Consider the following 21,766-nt stretch of genomic DNA (forward strand, 5'->3'; position numbering starts at 1 on the left):
TGCCTCACACATGTACCCGGCTGGGGATCAAACCCGCAACCTGGATATGTGCCCTGACTGGGAATCAACCAGCAACCTTTTGGTACAGTGGATGATGCTCAAACAACTGAGCCACACCAGCCAGGGCTGGATTTTTTTTTTTTTTTAATGTTTCTTATCAAGTAGACCTTTTTTTTTTTTTAATAGTAGGAATATTTTAGATAAAAAAATATATTCTGTTCTCTCCCATTTTGTTCCCAGGTGAAGAAAAGGAAATAAAGAGAAACAAACCATAAACAGAGAGAGAACGAAAGAAATGAAAAGGAGGAACCTTACAGGAGCTAATACTTTAAGCAACTTAAGAGGCTTAACGTCGATTAAAATTTAATTGGGTACACTTGCAACAACTGGGGGACGTGGGGCTGGTGGCTCGGTTCCAGCTGCCTAGTTTAAGAGGAGTGCAGCATAGCCACAGGACACCGAAGCTGATTCTTAAAGATGACCTGTCTGCAATTAGTTGACTCACTAAATGGAGAAAAAAATACTAAGTATGTAGAACTTCCCCTTTCCTTTTGAAGGTGCTGAGTTTCAAGGCATAGTATTAATTCACACAAGTCAAGAGAATAATGGATACTACAAAGCAAACGAGCAAAAACAAGTTAACATCACAAATCCTTTATTTATTTCGATTTATTCCCTATTACTTATTCTTCACTAGCTTTGCTACTTTCTAATAGTAAAGCCACTAACAGTGGATTGTGGACTCACCAACACACACACCAGATCTTAGTTACCAAGCATTTATCTATTTGTGCCAGTTCAGTCAGTTAAAGGATTTTATTTATTTTGATCAATGTGATATACTGCTGATCTTTTTGTCTACTTTAATGTTGGTTTGTGGCGCAATTGTTTTAAAACAAAACAGCACCCATGAAAAGGTTTCAAATACAGCTTCTATGATTCTTAACAGATTTTATTAGCACAGTTTACAAGTAGTTTATATTAGTAACAGAGTTAGAAAAATATTCACTAACATATTTCTAATTCAGCTCTTAGTGGCCTCAACAGTGTTTATCATCTTTGAAATTATCTTGAAAAACAACATAAAGCCACGTGGCAGCCAAGTTCTCCCGCTCTGTCTGACTATCTCTATGTGTTCCTCTCTTTCACACACACACACATGTGCGCACGGGATATACATGATTCAGGATGCATTGGAGAGACATACATCTTGAATTGTTAGAATTAACAGGGCTTTCTTAACTCAAATCAAATTTACAAAGGGGAAGAATGGAGTTGTCCTTTCCTGACTGGCCAGCAGTAAGAAATGGATGATCTCTAAACGGCTGGCCTGTTCCATCCCATTTAGTCTCTGTGTGTCTCAGTCACACGGCTGTTTCTGAAGAACTACCTGGAAATCAAACTGACCTCTCAACTTGCTGAAAGCTGTTTTCAGAAAGTTAGAACCACAGAGACATGATAATGAAAACAAACTATGTAAGGAATCTATTTTGAAATCAGATTTTGTTCTAAGTTTATAACGGACCTTGAAGATATGCAGAACTATTATTTTATCATTTCATTTGTAACATCTTAAACTATTACTAAATTGTGAAAGGTTAAACTACCATAATCTTCTAAACCAGTGGTCGGCAAACTTCAGCTCGCGAGCCACATGCGGCTCTTTGGCCCCTTTTGTTTTTAGCAAAGGCCAGCTTAGGAGTACCCTAATTAAGTTAATAACAATGTACCTACCTATACAATTTAAGTTTAAAAAATTGGGCTCTCAAAAGAAATTTCAAACATTATACTGTTGATATTTGGCTCTGTTGACTAATGAGTTTGCCGACCACTGTTCTAAACCTTTATGCCATTATTATGGCAACTTACATGTGGGTGTGACTCACATAATATGTTACAATTTGGTATGTTGACATTTAAAACAAGAAAATCAGTAATGACATTGCAAAGGAGGAAATAGTTTCAGTGTTTAAGGTGGGGATGAGGAAATGGAAACATGTATTTCTCAGACTTTAAAAAAAGTGGCCTCCAATTTACTTTCTCTTCTCAGAAAATACCATGGAGGGGGATTTTTACTCATTAGTAAAATAGCAGATGTCACTTCTTTTACAATAAAGTTAATTTCTTACAAGTTATCATTTCTACTCTCATTTCTCAAAACCAGAGTTTACCCCAACAAATATGTGACAAAATATGGCCACATCCAGCTATTGCCAAGTCAGTGTCTCAATTTCTTTCTCTTTTTTTCTTTCTCTGCCTCTCCCTGTTCTCATACCTTCTTCTTTCTCTTCCTTGCCTACATCTCAGGTTTATCTGTGCTCTAAAGATGCTAATCTCTGACTTAGGAACTTCTGGGCATAATGAAGATAGTGTAAGTCTTCAAACAAAGATCTTGGTCGCTGCCAGGAACCTGTCAGCCAGAAAGACCCTGTAGTAGCAGTGTTATTTAAAAATAATAATAATTACGTTCAGTAGCAGGTCTGAAAATGGTTTAATGAGAGTAGTAAGAAGTACCCTGAACAATGGTTAGCACATAATTAACTGAAGAAATGTTAGTTAATAATTCCCTTCCTTTTTCCTGAATTTAAAAATGAGACAACTGACCTCCCAGATGAGACGCTTGCCCAAGGTCCCAGGGCTCTCTCCAAACACAACCAGGTCTCTACCCCTGATACTTGCTACTATGCACGGTTGCTCCCCTTTGACAACATGTGATAACATCTCTAAACATTCGCCCCAAATTTTAATATTTTCACTTATTTATCTGAAGTTTTTGTTCAAATGGTGGTTGATGTAAAACCCAAATTTTTCCTGAAGCTTGGGCACTGTTTTGAATCCCAAAGTTCTGTAATGCAATTGTAGCATGAACAGAAAATTAGGTTTAAAAATGAGTCCCACTAAAGCATTAAGGCAGCACGGGCAGGCGAGCGATGGAAGATTGTTCCAAGTTTCACAGGGCACATGAATACCACCAGCACAGTCATTAACACCAATTGAGATTCAAAGAGAACGTGTCACTCTGTGCCAGAACTGGCTTGATTTTTATGGATGAAATGTCATGTAACAATAATTTTTCAGAGCACAGAGTGGGTTTTTAAATAGCTCTCAGGAAAGTTCTATTGCTCACCACGTTTCACTGAGGAATTAGGCAATGAATCAGAAAAAAGCAGGAAAATAAGCACTATAGGCATTTTCTCCCACACAGCTTCCTATAATCAGTCCTAGTTAAGACTATATTATGAAAGGTACTTTTCACTACAGGATGCTGTATTCCTCTGTGACAATTTAATTTTACAGTTTTTTTTGAGCCAATGTTCACTTTCTCTTTGAAATCTAACTAAAGACTATAAATGAGTAAACTCATAGAAAAGGATTGGAAGGATAAAGACCAACTCTAAATATATATTTTTTTTATTTTTTATTTTTATTTCATAGAGGAAGGGAGAAGGATAGCCAGATAGAAACATCAATGATGAGAGAGAATCATTGATCGGTTGCCTCCTGCAATCCCCACCCCCACCCCCCCCCCCACTGGGGATTGAGCCAGCAACCCAGGTATGTGCATTTGGCTGGAATCGAACCGATGCTCTATCCACTGAGCCTAACAGGCTAGGGCAAGACCAACTCTAAATGTAATGATATCTGTGAAGAGGAAGTTGATGACTAGGGGTGGAGGGACTCATTATCATGTACTGCTTGTATATTTTCAATTGCCCTTAAGAACCATTTTTAAATATATATATTTATACTATATATATACTATAGACCTAAGATTTCTAAAGAAAACTAAAAAATATAGGCTCTCATGTTAGTGTACTCGGTTGATTTTACAAAAAACCCTAGGAAATAAAATACCTTCCTTTGAGTGGTAGTATTTTCTAACAGGAGGCCCTGAATTTTTCATTGTACTTCCTATGTGTCACTTCCGTGAGGGGAGAGGGAGGAGGAGGGGGATAGGAGGGGGAGAGGGAGAGGAGAGAGGGAAGAGGGGAGAGGGGAGAGGGGAGAGGGGAGAGGGGAGAGGGGAGAGGGGAGAGGGGAGAGGGAGATATCTATGTGAGAAACATCAATTAGTGGCCTTCCCATACAAGCCCAGATGGGGATTGAACCCATAACCTGGATATGTGCCCTAACGGGGAATTGAACCCACCACCTTTCCATGTATAGGACGATGCTCCCAACAAGTGAGCCACACTGGGGGCCCATGTGTCACTTTTGACATGTAGGGTACATTACACTTAAACATATGCTCAAGTATCAACCAACTTACAGGAATAATGCCTTTAAAAAAGTTTGTAAATGAAAAGTGAAACCAATGACTTTGAAATAGCCGTTATGTGTTAACGTCCTTTCCTGAACCAGACGGTCATCGTTCATGGCACCATGACTGGTATGCACCACAATCGAGCACTGTGTTGAGCTGTTGAAAGGATTTCTGGAAGCATGGCAGTCAACTCACTTGCTCCAACCCAAAAATGGAATAGGAGAAATACATGTATTTTAAGACACAGTCAGGGCGTGTGCCTGGCAGCATGGTCTATTTTTAGAAGTTATATTGGGAAACTTCTTTGCAAATGCATGTAGGAAAAAAACAGTAATCGAAGGATAACTCCATGAATTATTTCATTCTTACAATAGCTCTGTCCCATACGAGCTAGGTCTTCCAAAGAACCTGTAGTTTTAACTTACTATCCCCAAAGGCCTTCTCTACATTCATAACCATAACTAATGTGGTTCCTGGAAGATTTCATGGCTTATTTTCAATAAATAAATTCTAAGTCTGCATATTTTCAAGTAAGTGCACTAGCAGTAAGTAAGGAATAAACTGTAAGGAGCTGACAGGTGTCCCATGGAATGCTAACCTAGAACTGGGAGTAAGTTCACAGCTCTCACAAAACGCTCTCTGTGATGCCCAGAGGGATAACACAGAGGAATTCTGCCATCCTTTAAGTGATAGCCTGTCCATAGTTTTTTCTTGAACACTGTTCATGACTGATATGCTTAAAAATAAGCAGCAAACCATGTTGTGTCAAGAGGAACACATTTCCATTTCCATTGCTGAGTCCTACATTGTCTATTGGTATAACTGTTCCTAACCCTTGATTTAAATCTTTTTTCTTTTAAGTATGAATGTTCTTCACCTAAAAAGACCTTACTGCCCTAGCCAGTTTGGCTCACTGGATAGAGCGTCGGCCTGCGGACTGAAGGGAGTGTGCAGGAGGCAGCTAATCGATGCTTCTCTCTCATCAATGTTTCTAACTCTCTCTCCCTCTCCCTTCCTCTCTGTAAAAAATCAATAAAATATATTAAAAAAAAAAAAAAAAAAAAAAAAGACCTTACTATCTCTAAGGGTTCTTCTCAGCCTTCTCCCTCTCCACTAGGCTCTACGGCAAAAGTTAGAAACAAGCCTTCAACTAGCAAGAACCATCACAGCCAGGGATAATTGCTCTTATTTTACAATAATACTTAACCAAATATGGTGGAAATTGTATTATTAAAAAATCCCATTTTATTTCCTGGAAAGGAGGTTAAATAAAATAGACCAAACTGTATTTATCCTCCTAAAATCTGATATTCTTGCCTTTAAGGATCTGGATTATATAGGCCCCGTGTTTAGCAAACTTGAGATCAAGAAGCTGTCAGCTTAGAAAGTTCTTCACAGACCCATGTTTATACAGGAATGGCAAAGATTCCACTGCATCCACACCAAAACTTCGCTCCTGGTGCTGTTCGTGAAATGTAAGGTAAACATACAACGAGTTCCTAAAAAGACTGAGTGGCCACATGCAATTTACTGCATTGTGAATTACCATAATACCTAATACAAGTTAAATTTGTCCACACATCAGCTGAACTTTAATACAATATATTTTCTTTAGAGAACATATGGCGAGCAAAGTGAGGGACAGGGAGGGGATCAAACTGAAAAAAGTAATCTATATATACTCAGACAACCGAAACCACGTCTTACCTTTTCAGGTCAACCGTTGTGACACTAAATACTACTCCTTTGAGCCAAAGAATCATGAAGAGCCTCTGGGAAAAGGGGCAGTTTCCTATGCTTTCACCATCGCTGCCAGCCTGGGAAACAGAAACCAACATTAAAAAACAAGGTCAAAGTGATGACACTCAAAATAATAGACCTTTTTCTGAGCTTTAATCAAGAGTACAAGAAATGTTGCACTATGGAGGAAGGGTAGAAATTCGGGTCTTTATTATTTTGCTCTTTCATTTGCCTTTTTCTCTTTTTAAAAATGGCCAGTCTAGTATAGACTGTCCAAGAGAACTTTCAGCAATGATAGGAATTATCTCTATTACCTTGTCCAATATGGTAATCATTTGTGACATGTGGCTAAATGAGTACTTGAAATGTGGCTAGTTCAACTGACCTAAATTTTTATTTACTTTTAATCAATTTAAATGGTCAGATCACATGTGGGTAATAGGACAGCACAGGTCTAATTAGTCCCTAGGGGATACATATATCCTTGCCCCAGGGCAAAGACAAAGTCTATCATGGGTTTTATAAAATGCAACTCATGTATTGTTCTGAGATAACATTCTTTACAGGGCAACCAACATACAAAGGGAAACTTGTAGGTGTGTCCAAAGAGTTAAATTACCTGCCAGCCTCCCCCCATTCTAAAAAATATTCATTATAAAAATTACATATCCTGTTTACACATTCCTTCAGGGAGAGAAGAAAAGAACAAAGCTTTACAATAAGCCATTTGTAATCCAATTAATGAATGCAGCAGTTGACTTCACGGAGTTCAACAATGAAGTAGAATTTTCCTAAAAATCAGAGTGGAACAAATCTTTAATTCCATCACGTGGGCCCCAAGTTTAAAAAGAAGGAAGGAGGGGGAATGGGAAGTGGGGGTTGGAGAGAGCCAGCTGCTGGCAGAGAACATTCTGACACTTGCTAGGGCCCAACACAGCCCTTTTCACCATGAGACCCATGGAGAAAGCCAGAAATAACTTCCAACAAGTCATTTAAGGATGCGGGTAAGAGTACTGTTCATTATCCTGAAGTAACTCTCAAAAAAACTCATATCCAGTTAAGTCATTAATTCCTAACTAATGGTGAAATGGGGAGTGAGGGGGAAGGCAGGAGGATGTAAAAAGATAAAAGCAGTTAGCTGATTACCCATAATATAACCAGCAAAACACACAGGCACAGAAGGACCCCAGAACCCTACCCTAACCACACTGTATGGGATAGTTACAACTGAGCTTGGAGGGAAAAAATTTATCATTCTTTATCAGAAACAAAATTGTAGCCAGAATGAATCTTATTAATTTCTAATACTGCAACTTACACAAAATTTACTTCCTAAAGAAGTTCTAGTTCTTAAACTTTAGAGTGATTGAGAATAACCTAGAGAAAACACTTAAAATGAAGATTTCTGTGCCTTACATCCAGAGATTCTGCTTCAGAAGAATTCCCAGGGTGAGGCCCAGGACACCCAAGGAGATCACAAAGTAAGGCATCTCCTGGACACAATGAGGAACACTGGTGTGAAAAGGTTAGGACAGTATTCCTTTATTTTATTTTATTTTTATTATTCTTTTGATTTCAGAGAGGAAGGAGAGGGAGAGAGAGGTATAGAAACATCAATGATGGGAGAGAATCATCGATCAGCTGCCTCCTGCATGCCCCCCACTGGGATTCGAGCCTGTAACACAGGCATGTGTCCTGACTGGGAATCGAACCATGACCTCTTGGTTCATAGGTCGACGCTCAACCACAGAGCCATGCCGGCTGGGCAATATTCCTGCTTTAGAGCACAAGTCAGTTTTTCAGGACTAAGTCATCCTATTATATAACAAACTGAAAATCAAAGTTGCTTTTTTGAAGGTGCTCACCATCCAAACACATGGAGCAATGAAAGCATAAATGAGTTTATTACAGATCAGAAAAAGTTAACACACTACTTTTCTAAATAGCTTGGTGATTAATATTTTCACACAAGGTTGTGTCTATTTAGATAACCCACTTTTATCATTGTTTTGCTTTTGTTTTTCTCCAAGTTTTAACACGGTTACCAGCAGAAGCATAAATACAAGAAAAAGGATACCAAATTTGAGACTTACTGAAAAAGCAGAAAAGTTTAGTAAACAAAGTGTAAGTCTGACTAAGGTCTTCATCCTTTATCATTTACTTAATCTATAAAATTAACTACAACTTCCCAAACTGCCTACCACAGCAGTGTTAAAATAATTAAATTGGGCCCTGGCGGGTGTGGCTCAGTTGGTTGAGCTTCATCCGTGCACAGAAAGGTACAGTAACATAAGTCCTATTATTCATTCAAAATATTTACTGAGCCCTAGCTGGTTTGGCTCAGTGAACAGAGCATCGGCCCATGGACTTAAGGGTCCCAGGTTCGATTCCAATCAAGTACACGTACCTTGGTTGCAGGATCAAACCCGCAGCCTTTTGGTGTATCAGGCAACCCTCCAATCAACGGAGCCACCCAGCCAGGGCTACATAATTCCATTTAGAGGAAATGGCCAAAATAGGCAAATCCATAGAGACAGAAAGTAAATTAGAGGTTGCCTAGGGCTTATAGGGGGGGGAGAGGGGGCGGGGGGGGAGAGAAAGAGAGTTAGGGAGTAACTGCTAACAGGTACAAAGTTTCTTTCTGGAATGATAAAAATGTTCTAAAATTAGACTGTGGTGATGGTTGAACAACTCTGTGAATAGACTAAAAACAACTGAATTGTATACTTTAAATGAGTTCAGTGTATGGTCTATATGAATTATACCTCAACAAAGCTGATTTCAAAATATATAGACACTAATTACAAGTATAAATATACATATACTGGACAAGATTTTAATTTAGACTATATAGTTTTAAAATTATAATTTCATCTTATAAAAAATTAATGTCTATAATTTTTCTTAAAAATCAGAAAACCCAAATAATCAAAGCAAAAACTTGAATAATCCCACTGACACAGAAATAATCACCGGTTTCCAGATAAAAGATGAATTAGCATTCATTTGGGTTTTGTTCTTATAAAGGGGGCAGTTTTGACTACCGTGCTGTCTGGCGTTCCTCCCACACTATTATTCCTCGCCCTCCTCCATCAGGACCTGTGTCGTAATTCTGGAATTGCCTAATACCACTATTTCATCAGAAACTGCTGGATTAACTCCTACATTGCAGAAAAGGGGTCAGTGGTAGATGCCATAAATATTTTAATGTTTTACTAATTCAAAGTTAAGGAACTGCTCACTTAGAAAACCCAGCTTAAGCAGTTTATAGAAAGTCAGATCTTAAAACACCCAAGAAGATCTTCAACTTCATTCCTCTCTATTTCTTTTTTTTTTATGGGACTGGGGTGATGGGTGAGGGGTGATGATGACTAGGGGAAAGAGAGGCTGCCTCTGAAGGTAAGAATGGGCTCCTGACCATTAAATCGTTTCCTTTGACACATTTTCTAGGAAAGGTATAAAATAATGTGTTGCCAAAAAAAAAAAATGCACTCAAAATTTAAAGACCTCATTTAACCTTTAGTGTGGATTCTATCTAATTAGCTATCTAAATACACAAAAGGGCTTGCTTTGATTTAGATTAACTTAAAAGTCACAAAACAACATGATAAATGGGTAGCCACCTGGCTTCCATTATCTATTTCTTTGGTTTTTGCTACACACATGCTGAAACCAAGGTCTAGAGTCTAAAGGTTTGTTTAATAAGCTGTTATCCTTCTACAGGGTCTGCAGAGTACGTGGGAAATAACAAGGTTTAGAATCAGACAAACCTGGAGTTGAATCCTGACTTCACTACTTATTAGCTATGTAATCTTCATTTTAACATTACTTAACATCTGTGAAACTTGACTTCATACACCTTTTATTATGGGGATCAAACTAGTGAAGGTACACACACGGTTCCTGGCACATGGTAAGAGTTTAGTAAATGTTACCTAACTTTAAAGATACTTCTTGCACAGAAAGAACTCAAGGCCTAACAACCTGCTCTTCAGTTGAAGCCCTTACTTATCTGAAATAATCTACTAAAATCTATAGTTATTGCTAAAGTCATCAAGATTCAAAGTTGCTTGGATACTATTGAAGGAAATAGCTAAAATACACAATTTAGCCAATTTTTTAAGTTAAATGTCATGGTCTAGAAAATAACTTTTTAAAAGCTCCTTCTTCCTCCCACAACTATCCATCGTTAAATCTGTTGAATAAAAGACATAATTCATCTTCCAGTAGTTTAAAAGATTATGTTTTGGTTTCCTTTAGTAAATGACCAAATTATGATTCAACTAGTGGCCTGGTACACAAAATTCATGCACATTAAAAGGGGATTAAAGGAAATATTTTAATATTGCTATTTGTCCTTTCTCTATAATAGAAGTGTCAGAGATGAAAGAAAATTAGTAAAATGTATATGAAAATCTTCCTCCTGCCAGAGTCAAGTCCCCACCCACCCACAGTGCCTCAAAATTGCACAAGACTCAGACCCAGCCGGCCCCACCCCCATTGGGCGAGATCCAGACCCAGCCGGCCCCACCCTTGTCAAGCCCCGCTGGGTGGGGGGGCGCAGCCTCAGGTTCCCCCCCAACCCCCCGTCAAGCCCCACTGGGTAGGGGGCGCAGCCTCAGGTCCCCCAACCCGGTGCCGGGGTTGGGGGCACGGCCCGAGGTCCCCCAGCCTGGGCCAGGGGGCGCGACTTGAGGTCCCCCATCAAGCCCTGCCAGGAGGGGGACGCGGCCTGAGATTGCCCATCAAGTCCCGCCTGGCGCTGGGGTGGGGGGCATGGCCTGAGGTCCCCTGTCAAGCCCCACCGGGCGGGGGGTGCAGCCTCAGGTCCCCTGCCCCGGCCCAGCGCCACGCAGCCTCAGGTTACCGCTGATTACTTGTTAAGGCTCGTTATGGGAACTCGGCCTCCACTGTGGGTGCAGCCATTTGTGTTATGGAAACCTCCGCCTCCGCTGTGGGTGCCGTCATCTTTGTGACAGTGTGACAGTCAATTTGCATATTCCCTCTTTATTAGATAGGATAACCTAACGTAACCAATAGTTTAATTTTTTTAAAGAAAGCCTGTATGTGTACAAAAATATTCACAAATGAGTTTTTGCCAAATTCTCTCTCCTCCTTTCCTAGAATAACTTCCCCAACAATGTTCTTGAGGACCCATACCACTATTCCATTATCCCTTCCATAAATCTGAACACTTACGTGACTAAAATCACATTCTCCTCCATCTGAAATGCCCACTGGTATACCTGTCCTTCAGGTCAAGTTCAAGTCTCATCCCCAAGAATCACTGCAGCCCAAATCAATTACCTGTCCTCTCAACTTCGATTCCAGCTTCTCAAACTCTGACGTCAACAAAAATCACCAGAGGATCTTGTTAGAATGCTGGTTCTGATTCAGTAGATCTGTGGTGGGGCCCAAGATTCTACATCTCTTACAGACTCCCAGGGAATAGCACTCCTATGCCACTTATTTAACAATCATGACTTGCCTTGTGCTTTCTTAAAGTGTTACTGTGTATTATTACTTTACTATTCATATCTCTGCACTGCATCTCCTGAGCTACACTATAAACTCCTGAGGTGTCATCTTCTTAAAAAATCTTTTCATAGGACAACGTCTGCTGCAGTTGCTTTACTATTCATCAGCTTTCTATTGATTGCTAACAATAAAAGCCTTTGAGTTACAAAGACCGTGTTCCAGGTTATCAGTATAGAAGAACCTTAAATCTTTCTGGTTAATAATTCTCTCAAATTTTTAAATTAGGCCTCAAAATCACTTTGGGACAGAGCTAACAAACCACAGAAGCCACTACAGCAAACTCTGATAGTTGCCTACCCAACATCCATTCTCTCTTTTTTTTTTTCCCTGATATAACTTCTATTTTTGATCAGGCATCCATTCTTCCCCAATGGACAAGGAGATGATGGCCCAATGCCCCCAATTCGAGGGGTAAATCTTGATTGAGTCTAAGCCAGTCATGACAATTCCATTCCTCTTGCCAGTGACTTAGGAGTAATCACGGGGCTCTGCTTGTCCTGCAAAAAGGTCTCTCACTCTTAAGACAAAAATCACAGGAAGAGAAAACCCTGGGATGTGAGAGCTATGGCTGCTGTGGCCAGCTTGATAGTAGCCTGAGGATACAACCAACACTAAAAGAAGACAAAGCCAAGAGAATCACAAAGACGGAAGCCAGTCCTCCTACTACACTTCTTTCTTACATACATTTCCTTCATGGTTAAAGACAATTTGAGGTGATGTTTGCTGTTACTCACAATCATAAGCACCCAAAGTAATATCACCACTTATCTCCAATGAAGACTAGCAAGAATGAAATACTTAACTGTGGTAAGAAATGAAAAAGAAAACTCCAATATTTGAAGTTGAAGGAGATACAGCCATTCCAGGGCTCTGGTTGGCTTACAACTAATTCTGTTTTCCATGGGCTGTCACGTAGACTTTGATCTGGGATTTCAGTGGTCTGGTTAGCATTTGCCACTGAAGCTCAAGCTATGGGCTCTCTTCTCCTTCACAGAACATCTTATAGAACACCTCCTTGCCCGGGACCCGGAGGTATTTATTCAACATGCCACACATACTTACTATCTCCCAAGCACTGGAAGAAACAGATAATTAATATATCTAGTTAAAAATTATAAACTGCAATAAGGGCCTAAAGGGAACCAAAGTACTGAGAGAGAGGACAAGGAGTACCGACTTTAGATAACATGGTCATAAAAGATCTTACACCTAAAGAATGAGAAAGAGCCGATGCAACTAGACCACAGTGAGTACGAGAGAAAAGTGGTACTGGCAGGAGCCAGACCAAGAAAGACTTTCTAGACCAAATTAAGGAGTTTGAATTTGATGCTTACAGGGGAACAATTTATTCATTCATTGGAAAAACGTTTACCAGGTACCTACTGTATAGAAAGAAGTCATTGAACACAATGATTAACAGCAAGGACTCTGGGAGCAGAGTGCCTGGTTTAATACAGGGGTTCTTCTACTTAACCACTTGTGTGATGTTGGGCATATTACTTAACATCTCTGCGACTCAGTTTCCTTACACGTAAAATGGGGAATAATATCTACATCACAGAGATATTATTAGCCTAAATGAGTTAATATATGAAAATCTCTTAAAATAAAGCCCAGCATGTGGTAAGTGCTCAGTAACAAAGTATATGCCAAGTAAAAAACATATTCCTGACTTCATGGAGCTTGGGGGGAAGGGGGTACTACAGAATGGGGTAATGGGATACCACTGAAGGGTTTTGGTGGGTGGGGACGTGAGCATACAATCCAATTTCCATTTTCAGACAATAAATAACACTTGCTACCATATGGAAAACAGGTTGGGGGCAAGGAGCTGATGAAGAACGGAAGCTGGGAGACCTACTGCAGCAGTCACAGAGAAATGTGGCCTGGATTAGATAGAGGCAATGGAGGTGGAAAAAAAATGCATAGATTAAACTGAATTCGGAAGGTATAACCCTAAAGACTTGTGGATGGTTTGGATGTGAGAAGTGAGGGAAAGAAAGAAATCAAATAACTCTTAGATTTCTGGTTTGAACAACTTGTTAGAGGAAAGCCTCAAGACAGGGGTGAGTGTGTCTACACTTTGTTGCAAGTTAAAAAGAAAACCCACACCTCTGGACTGTTTTGTCTTCTTTATTTAAGAAACAAATTTAAAGAAAATATTCCAAATGTTTACTCATGATAATCTTCTTGTCCCTAATCACTGCCAAAACAGTCAACTGCTTAAATACAACAGACCTGCTTTTTCCTTCATATTGCTTTAAAAAAATGCTGAATGCAAAATAGTCAAAAACCACTAACTGAACTAGCAATGACAGTTAAAAAAGATCCTACGGAGTACTTTTGTCTGCTACATAGCTGAAGCATATGCTGAAAATGAAAACAACGGCTCTATCTGTATTAAAATCAAACCTGAAATGTTTCAGCAGGAATACTTTATTAAAACAAAGTGTCAGATATACAATGACCAGACTTTCCGTCTAAGCACAACAGAACCATAATGAAAAAAGTTCTGAGAAGTTTCCATTCCCCCCTCAAAAACCTAAAACAAGAGGAGCAAAAACGACTCTTCAGAGCAAATTATAAGCCATACAATTAAAAATACTGAATGACAGCCCTGTCCCAATGGCTCACTTGGTTGGAGTGTCGTCCCGTACACCAAAGGGTTGAGGGGTCTATTCTGGGTCAGGGCACATACCTAAGTTTCTCTCTTATATAAATGTTTCTCTCTCCCTTCCTCTCTAAAAAATCCATGAAAATGTATCTTCAGGTGAGGATTAAAAATAAAAATACTGAATGACAAGGGAAAAAGATGGCCAGCCCTGACCGGTGTGGCTCAGTTGGTTGGGCTTCCTCCCATGCACTGAAAGGTTGTTGGTTAGATTCCCCGTCAGGGGATATGCCTGAGTTGCGGGCTCAATCCTGGGAGGTGCAGGAGGCAGCCCATCGATGTTTTGCTCTCTAAAAATCAATTTTAAGAAAAAGATGGCCAAAGGTATATAACCTTTCTCCTGACTGGATCAACCCTGAATCTACTCCCTATAAGACTCAATTACAGTAAGTGAATGTTGCCAAAATTGCCTGGAAACTAGTTAATAGCTACCGGCTAACTTAAAGTTTGTCACGTGATATGTACTGTATGAAAGTGATTCATATATATTATTCCTCACAATAATCATATGAAGTAAGTTTGTCGTTTTCCTCATATTTCAGATAAGGAAACAGATTTAGAGAAACCAAGTAACTCGCCACAGGCCATACAATGAGGAGTGGCAGAACTGAAATCTGAACCCTGGGTCCGTGCTACCTACCACTTTTACAGTTTCTTACACCGAGGTAAGAAAGAGTTGCAGGAATCTCACAGGCTTAGCTTCATGATTCATATGGTACAACCACCATCTCACTCATAAGGACATCACCCATCAAGTAAGATAAATTACCTGAACTACAACCACCATAATGTAACCCACAGATGTTATTTTAAATTTTCTAGTAGCTCTATTTTTTAAAAAAGAAACAGGCAAAATTAATTTAAATAATTTTTAATTTAATTTAATATTATCTAAAATATCATTTCAACATGTAATCAACAAAAAATGTTATTACATTCTTTTCTTGTAGTAAACCTTTGAAATCTGGTGTATATTTTAGACTTATAGTACACTTCAATTCAAGCTAGACACATTTCAAGCTCTCAATAGCCACATGTGGCTAGTGGCTATCATATTAAACATGAGGAAAAAAAACTCTGAAAAACCATTGTATAACCAATGGTCATGTACTTGACCCATCAACTCAACATTCAAGCTCTCAGAAATTATTTATTCTTATTTCAAACAAATTTTAACAAGTTTGCTTATCTGGCTTAGCCAACCACAACAGATTACAATAGAAAATTAAAGGAAATGGGCTGCATCAATAGAACTAAGTCGGCAAAGGAAAAAATAGAAAACACATCTAAACATACACGCACCCATGCACACACACAAAGGAGATCTAGACTCAGAAAGCATAACAACAGAGGCCACTGCAGCAGAAAGGCAAAAGTAGTCGTACCCAGCCCACGAGCTCCGAGGCAATTGCTGCATGACTGAGTTAGTGTTCAGAATGCTGACATTAACTGGCAGTTAAATTCAGCACTTTAAGAAGTCATGGAAACATTAATATATTTTAGAAACATTTTCTTTTAAAATCAATTTGAGAACTCTGTGCTATTTTTGAAATTTTTCTATAAATATAAAACTATTCTAAAATTATAAAGTTAATTTTAAAAAATCAATTTCAGCCCAGGCCAGTTTGGCTCAGTGGCTAGAGCGTTGGCCTACGGACTGAGGAGTCCCGGGTTCAATTCTGGTCGAGGGCACATGCCCAGGTTGTGGGCTCGATCCCCAGTTTGGGGTGTGCAGGAGGCAGCTGATCAATGGCTCCTCTCTCATCATTGATGTTTCTCTCTCTCCCCCCCTCTTCCTTCCTCTCTGAAATCAATTTTTTTAAAAAAATCAATTGTAGGCTTCGAGTATGACCACGTAGGTCCCACAGGATCAACCCTCTGCCCCACAGCAGTGACAGCTTCCAGACAAAAATAGCCCACTTGACAGCACTGGAGAATGAACAAAAAGCAGGCAGATGTGGGAGGGGACGCTTGGAAAAAAGGAAATAGAGTAGACAAGTTGCCCCAACGTTTTTCTTTTAACCTTGTGCCATGCGGGGCAGCTAAAACTCCAATGGAAAATTCACAATGTTGCTGGCTTGAAGAACCAAAGGACAGAGTTAAGAGCCACCATCACCACTGGAAAATAAGGTAGAACACCATCAAAAAGACAGCCAGAGAGAGGGAGTCCTAAAATCTGAAGTTGGAGGTTAGCTGAAAATCAAGTGAAATCAAGACAATTTCAGATAAAACTCAGTAGAATTTAACTGCTTGACATTTAAAGGAGTTAATTTCAGGAATGAAGAAAACCAATGTGTTCATTATATTAAGGCATGATTCTGCTATTAAAAATAAACATGTGCCCTTTAAAATTACTTACTCTCACTTTGGTCACATACAGAAAAATTTTTACCTCAAATTTTTTCACTAAGCCTTATTCTTTAAACATCTTCTCACCAAAGATAAATTCACTGCCAGCCTTCCCTTGTCTATCAGCAGAAGCCACATACATTGTGGGTGGGTAAAATTCTCACGTAAGTCAAAATCCAGCAGCCCACTTTCCCTAAAAGCAGTTTAAAAATACACATGCATAGTACAAACTAGACTCAGAAAAAGAGTCCTGGGAGTGAGAGAAAACAATTAAGTGTTCAAAAATACTCTTCCCAGACCTGTGCTGTGGCAGCTACCTAACTTTAATGGGTAAGGGCTATTTCTCTTTATAAGCAAGTTCCCAGACCTAGAAATTCCACAAAGAATTCAGCAGTAGAGTAAACAAATCCGTTTGTCCTTTCATAAAAAAAAAAATCTAAATTCTCCAGAAAGTTGTTTGTTTTTAAGAGTTTACACTTTTGGTAAACAAAAGAAAAGAAAGAATTCAGAGGCTAGCCCTGGGCAGTGTGGTGCAATGGTTACAGCCATTCCACACACACCCAAGGGTCATGGGTTCATATCCCAGTCAGGGGCATGCACCTGAGTTGAGGGGTTCGCTCCCGCCCCCAGTGGGGGCACATGCAGGAGGCAACCAGTCAATGTGTCTCTCTCACATAGATGTCTCTCTCTCTTGCTTTCTCCTCTCCCCCCACCTCCTTTCACTATCAATTAACAAAACAAAGAATTCAGAGGATAAATGAGATATGTAAGGGACTTTAAGAACAGAATTGCATTATATTATTCTGTACAAAAATATTGGCTATAAAGGTACACATCACAGTATTGTTTGTTAAATTTTGGACCTCTAAATGACTACAAACAGTGGATTAATAACGATAACAATGAACAATGAAAAACTGCAGTCATGAAAATGCTATAGAATGTTTTAATATAAAATATGAGCACTCAATAAACATGAATCTTTCACTGGTATTTTATTTTGAATTATCCATGTTTAAAATTCTCATTAAAATATATTACAAAGTTTGTTCTTTTAAATTATATACTCAGCAATACATTGAAACTGAAAAGTTAACATTCAGAATCCTTGCCTCTCTTTTTAGCTGGCCTAAAATAAATTTAAAATATCTTAACAGTACTAGATACCTTGCTTACTATTAAAATTTTTGCTTATCGTTTCCATGCACAGATGCCTTAAATATGATAAAGGCAAATTCTAACTGAGAATAGTTCTGTATCTTTTTTACTTTACACAACAAACAAAACCTTCCCTTTATCTTTCAGGTTGTTCATTTGGAAACTATATTTTCTACTGAAAATATTCACTCTTGAAATAGTTTTCACCTTTCTGGCAAATTGCTCCCATTGTCACTGAGAATTTTTAGTGGCTCCATTTATATGTGTTATCTAATAAACTGCTGCTAATTATGAGAATTTAATTATCTGGATCTGACTCTGAAATCTCAACTTTCTGTCTCAGCCTAAACACCTACTTTAGCATATAAAATGAATCTGGATTAGATTGAACATCACATCACTCCTAAGACACACACACACACACTTTACAGACGAGAATTTGAACCTCATATTCCATTATGTAATTTGAAGATTCTAGACCTCTAAACCAATCTATTAAGTTTAGATCAATGGCTATCAGTCTAGTAAGCAAATTATATGTCTTAAATTCAACAACGGAATATTATTTTTATCTCTGGTATAAGACAACACCAGAAACAGACAATACTCTCTTCTACATGCTTTTATCCCCAGACTATGCATACCAATTTTCTCAAAAACAAACACTAAGAGATATTTACTGAATTAATGAGTTATTTCCTATAATAACAAGATTTATGTTAGGTGGGAGATATAAAAGATAAAGAAAATAGTCCTGATCCCTGATTTCCTGGAATTCACAGTCTTGCCTAGAACACAGAGGATGAAAAATAATTCAGAGGAGTGGCAGAACATGCAAACGCACAAAGTGCTCCAGACAAATAGTAGGAGGATTAGCTCTCCTGAGGGCCAGGGAAGGGTTTGGAAGATGTTTGAACTCAATTTAGGAAGGCAACTTTTTAATTATGTTCCAAATGTTTCTAGTAAAATATGTCATAAAAGTATATCATTCTCCTCAGAAGCATAGCACGCTTCTAAGTGCCTGAATGTTTTCGGCACACACAAAAGCTGAAAACAGTTATTTTAACAATGCTTTTGGGGGCTTTTAAAAGTCCTTATTTGAGAACATGAGTTTTGGCCATAAACAGGAGACTGATTCCTTCATTCTGTTCTATAGTATCTATAACCAATCAAGCAGAAGAATCCTATTGCCACTTGACCACACTGAGATCTGACCTAAAACTGAATAAACCAAGAAAACACGAAGTAAAACATGTTTTTTTACACTAGACAACAAGAGTCTAGCCTCACAGTAAAAATATGTGAAAAAGACTTAGGGATAAAAATAACTAAAAAAAGAACTGATGATACGAAAATAACCATAGGTAAAAAAAAAAAAAACACAAAAAAAAGCCTAAAGAAACATTACGATCTGCTTCAAAAAGAGGAATAAGCAAGTGGTTATACACAAAGCAGGGTGTTTTTTGTTTTTTAGAAAGATCCCTTGTAAATAAATGGTTTGGGTTTTTTGAGGGACAATGGGAAGCAGACCACAGGACTCAACAGTTTGGTAACTGTTTAAGTAGCCAAAAGTTAAATAAAAAGAACAAACAAACAAAAACACCCAGATCCCAAAGCACTGGCTGATCTCATTAGCTCTGCTTAAGAAACTTTATAGATGTGACTTCACTCCTGGATTACACGTCTATATTTAGTTTATACCTAATATGGATAAAGTCCCGAACTAACAGCCATTTCCTCTCTCCACAAAAAGAAACTTCCTTGCTTTTTTTCTATCAACAATGCGAAGATTAGTAGTGTAGGCTCCTCTAAAGGGAGAGGTTACACACACACACACACACACACACACACACACACACACACAATTAACAATTTAGTCCTTTTTTTTTTTTTTAACTTCGACTGCTCTGACACTTATAAATTGGAAAAAAAATTCTAAAATCAAATGTGATGGTCAAGTTCCTTAACAAGTTTATAAATAACGCTTTTTAAAGACTTTATAAAATACTAATTAACCAGGCCCAAAAATGCAGAGAGGTGAGGTAATGGAAATTTTACAGTTTCCTTTCCAATGTAACCAAAAACTGTAAGCAACCAAACTCACTTAAAGAGCCATCAAGACTCACTGGTTGTTAGCATGTTTTAGAAGTATACTTAAACAATCTGATTTATTTATTTATTTTGCAGGATGACTGAAAAGAGCAAATAGTAACTCTGGTAGCTAAAATTCAACTTTCAAATAGAGAAAAAGAATATAAACAAGATAAAACGACAACTCTTAGTGGTTAAGAGTTAGGCTCCAAGTCACAAAGACCTTGGTGCAAATTCCAATACTGCTACTGACTAGCCCACGACTACACACAAGCAAGGACCTCTCCGAGCTTCAATGTAGTGTTGGCAGCACCTATTTCAGAGTTTATATGAGGATTAAATTAGCTAACATATGTAAAGGCTTGGCACATATGTTTTGGTGCCTGGACCATAATGTGCACTTACTACTATCTATTATCTTATGATTATTATTCTAACTTTAACAGAAAAGCAAAAAACCTACTGTTCATTTTTATATATCAGTATACTCTATCTTACATAGGAATAATTAAGTAGTTTCAAAAAGCTTACAAAATTATTATAAAATGAAGGCTTTTAAAGTCACCTTCTGGTCCTAGCCGGTTTGGGTCAGTGGATAGAGCATCAGCCTGAAGAGTCCCAGGTTCGATTACAGTCAAGGGCACATGCCCGGGTTATGGGCTCGATCCCCAGTAGGGAGCATGCAGGAGGCACCCTATCAATGATTCTCTCTCATCCATTATTGATGTCTATCTTCCTCTCCCTTCCTCTCTGAAATCAATAAAAATATATTAAAAAAGAGCCCTAGCTGGTTTGGCTCAGGGGATAGAGCGTCAGCCTGCGGACAGAAGGGCCCTGCATTTGATTCCAGTCAAGAGCACATGCCCGAAGAGGGGAAAAAAGCACACGCCTGGATTATGGGCTCGATCCCCAGTGCGGGGCATGCAGGAGCAGCCAATCAATGATTCTATGACATCATTGATGTTTCTCTCTCTCTCTCTCTCCCTTCCTCTCTGAAATCAACAAAAATATTTTTTTAAAAAACCAGTAAAATGTAGTAGCACAGGGAAATAAGTGAAATATATATGTCAAAATTCGTAATTCAAAAGGACTTCTGCAAAACCACTAGATCCCATCTACATGCCATAGATCAGGGGTCCTCAAACTTTTTAAACAGGGGCCAGTTCACTGTCCCCCAGACCGTTGGAGGGCCGGACTATAGTTTAAAATAAACTATGAACAAATTCCTATGCACACCGCACATATCTTATTTTGAAGTAAAAAAAACAAAACGGCAAAAACACTCGCATGTGGCCCGCGGGGCGTAGTTTGAGGACGCCTGCCATAGACTATACTTTACTTCTTTTGTGCTCTCAAAAAGTCAGGGGATGGTGGGGGGGAGGAGGAGTTGGAAAGAAAGGAGACAAGGAAAACATTCTACTGAAATGAACTCTCAGCTTTAGCTGCAAGTCCAGAAAGAGTTGCTGAGGCAGATGGTCTAAGACGGCAGAGTCCAATCTAACTATCCTTTAGTTACCTAGTATGTGTCGGCTGGATTATGGTTCACTGAAGTTAATTCAGGGATAAATTCAAGTCTAATCTTGGACATTTTTTGCACTAAACCTGCTCTTCTGATTAAAAATGGAAACCCCACCTATTTGTAGGGACAGCCTGGCAGATGCTTCTCTTAGTAACATCCTGGAGATTGAAACCACATAAATTGAATATATAAAGTAGTGTGGGCCAATACAATCTTAACTCAGCATTCCAAAAGGCCCATGGAAGAATAATAAGACAATGCTCACTATGTGTCAAACGCTAAGAACTTTTCTCAGATTAACTCTTTTATCTTTACAAAAGCCCACGAGGTAGATACGATTACCCCAGTGGAGACACTAAAGCAGCTAGTGCAGTGGTCGGCAAACTGTGGCTAGCGAGCCACATGCGGCTCTTTGGCCCCTTGAGTTTTTAGCAGA

General features: G+C 38.8%; 1 protein-coding gene across 1 annotated transcript in view; it reads right to left on the minus strand.

The window, feature by feature from the left end:
• The window catches only part of CLIC4 (chloride intracellular channel 4), a 57,582-nt gene that overhangs the window by 23,219 nt on the left and 12,597 nt on the right, over nucleotides 1-21,766 (minus strand). Inside the window, exon 2 of the mRNA XM_079777217.1 lies at nucleotides 5,972-6,081. Coding sequence (XP_079633343.1) covers nucleotides 5,972-6,081 — 110 coding nt within the window. The remainder of the gene's footprint in view (nucleotides 1-5,971; nucleotides 6,082-21,766) is intronic.

Source organism: Cnephaeus nilssonii, assembly GCF_951640355.1.
Source record: "Cnephaeus nilssonii genome assembly, chromosome: 7".
NCBI classification, from domain to species: domain Eukaryota; kingdom Metazoa; phylum Chordata; class Mammalia; order Chiroptera; family Vespertilionidae; genus Cnephaeus; species Cnephaeus nilssonii.